Source organism: Penaeus monodon, chromosome 22, assembly GCF_015228065.2.
Source record: "Penaeus monodon isolate SGIC_2016 chromosome 22, NSTDA_Pmon_1, whole genome shotgun sequence".
NCBI classification, from domain to species: Eukaryota; Metazoa; Arthropoda; class Malacostraca; order Decapoda; family Penaeidae; genus Penaeus; species Penaeus monodon.
The window spans coordinates 23,388,828-23,390,475 of record NC_051407.1 but is presented as its reverse complement, the minus strand read 5'-3'; the positions used below and the strand labels follow the sequence as shown (position 1 = coordinate 23,390,475).

The window sequence follows — 1,648 nt, the reverse complement described above, 5'->3', positions numbered from 1 at the left end:
GAACAACCAAGCTTTTAGCATGATATGTGTCAAGAAGGGTTAGGTAGTTTCTGTTGTAAACTAAATTCATCAAGACAGACACTGGACAGTAATGGAGAGGTTTTTTGCATGTGTCTATTGTGGAGCTACAGTATTACCCATTTGTGTTTAAACATATAGCTTTATACTTCTGTAAAAAGGCTGCAGGAATACAAATGCACAGCAAACATTAACTGAAATACTAAAGTAACAAACTAGAGAGCTTGTTATTTGATTTATGTGTTGGTTTAGGCTGATTCTTTGGACACTTGGCATTAAGAACCACAGTCTGCTCCTAGTTTGTTCTGCCAGTGCTTTACTTTACCATTATTCTCTTGAACATCTTAGTAGTTTTATGAGTAGGATTGTCATTATAATTGTAATTTATGTAAATATGAAGTAAGGAAGTCCATATATCCATTTTTTTTAGGAATTCCAATGTAGTACTTTTATATTTCAGACTTGATGACCTAAGTGATGAAAAAGATGTCTGCTGTAGGATTCTAATAGAAAAAATGATTAGCAGCAAAGCATCAGAACGCCCACCCATATCTGCCATCCAAAAACACCCATTCTACTGGAGTAAAGAGAAAGTTCTAGGTTTCTTCCAGGTAAGATGTGAAAATAAAATCAGTTATTAAAATTGTCAACACATACTCTCTTGCTAACTGATAAACATTTTACAGATTACACTACATCATGGATGCATTGTGAAAAAAAATTACTTTTGTTACTAAGTTAAAAAGTAATTTCTTTATAGGATGTGAGTGATCGTGTAGAGAAAGAAGGTGGAGACAGTTTGGTTGTGATGAACCTTGAGCGAGGGAATTTAGATGTGGTTCGAGGAGACTGGCGTCAACACATGCATGCTGTCATTGCAGAAGACCTTCGCAGATTTAGAGATTATAAAGGATGGTCTGTCAGGGATCTCCTCAGAGCTCTTAGAAATAAGGTAGGATCATCTTGTTTTGTTAAAACTGTGTACTTTGTTCTTATCTTCTGCTTTTTGTCATATAACTTACATAAATTTTACTATAAAATGTATACTTTTTCATAAATTTTCATAATGATTCTGCACTTCACAGAGAAACCATTACCGGGAGCTTAAGGAGGAGGCCCGAATAGTGTTTGGGCGCATTCCAGATGAGTTTGTATCATACTGGACAGACCGGTTTCCGAAATTGCTCATCCATACTTGGATTGCAATGCATTGTGTCAAGTCAGAACCTATATTCACAAAATATTATGATACTTTTTATAACTTTTTCCAGGTAAGTTAACTGACAACGATACAAGTATGCTATTAATAATAAAAAAAAAATCCTTTAATTTTCAGGTGAGATTCTTTTTGAATTAAGAGTTATTTATCTGAAAGTGTTTATGTAATTAGTTTTGATTGTTGTTTATTCTATCAATTGAAGTTGGTTATTGCATTCATTTATGGATCATGTACTTCGGCTGTACATATAAAGTATGTAACTTTCCCATGTAATCATGCACATAGATAACCATACCTTTTGAAAAGTATAATGTCATTGCTTTTGAAATTGTTTTATTGATTATAGAATTGTAGAATAAAAATTCACATGCATTCTTACATTCATTCACCACAACACGCACACGCATGCCG

General features: G+C 33.6%; 1 protein-coding gene across 1 annotated transcript in view; it reads left to right on the top strand.

Annotated features, from left to right (window-relative positions):
- Positions 1 to 1,648, top strand: part of LOC119587028 (serine/threonine-protein kinase/endoribonuclease IRE1-like) — a 49,447-nt gene that overhangs the window by 42,255 nt on the left and 5,544 nt on the right. Inside the window, 3 exon segments of the mRNA XM_037935770.1 lie at positions 479 to 629; positions 779 to 970; positions 1,104 to 1,289. Of these exon segments, the coding sequence (XP_037791698.1) occupies positions 479 to 629; positions 779 to 970; positions 1,104 to 1,289 (529 nt within the window).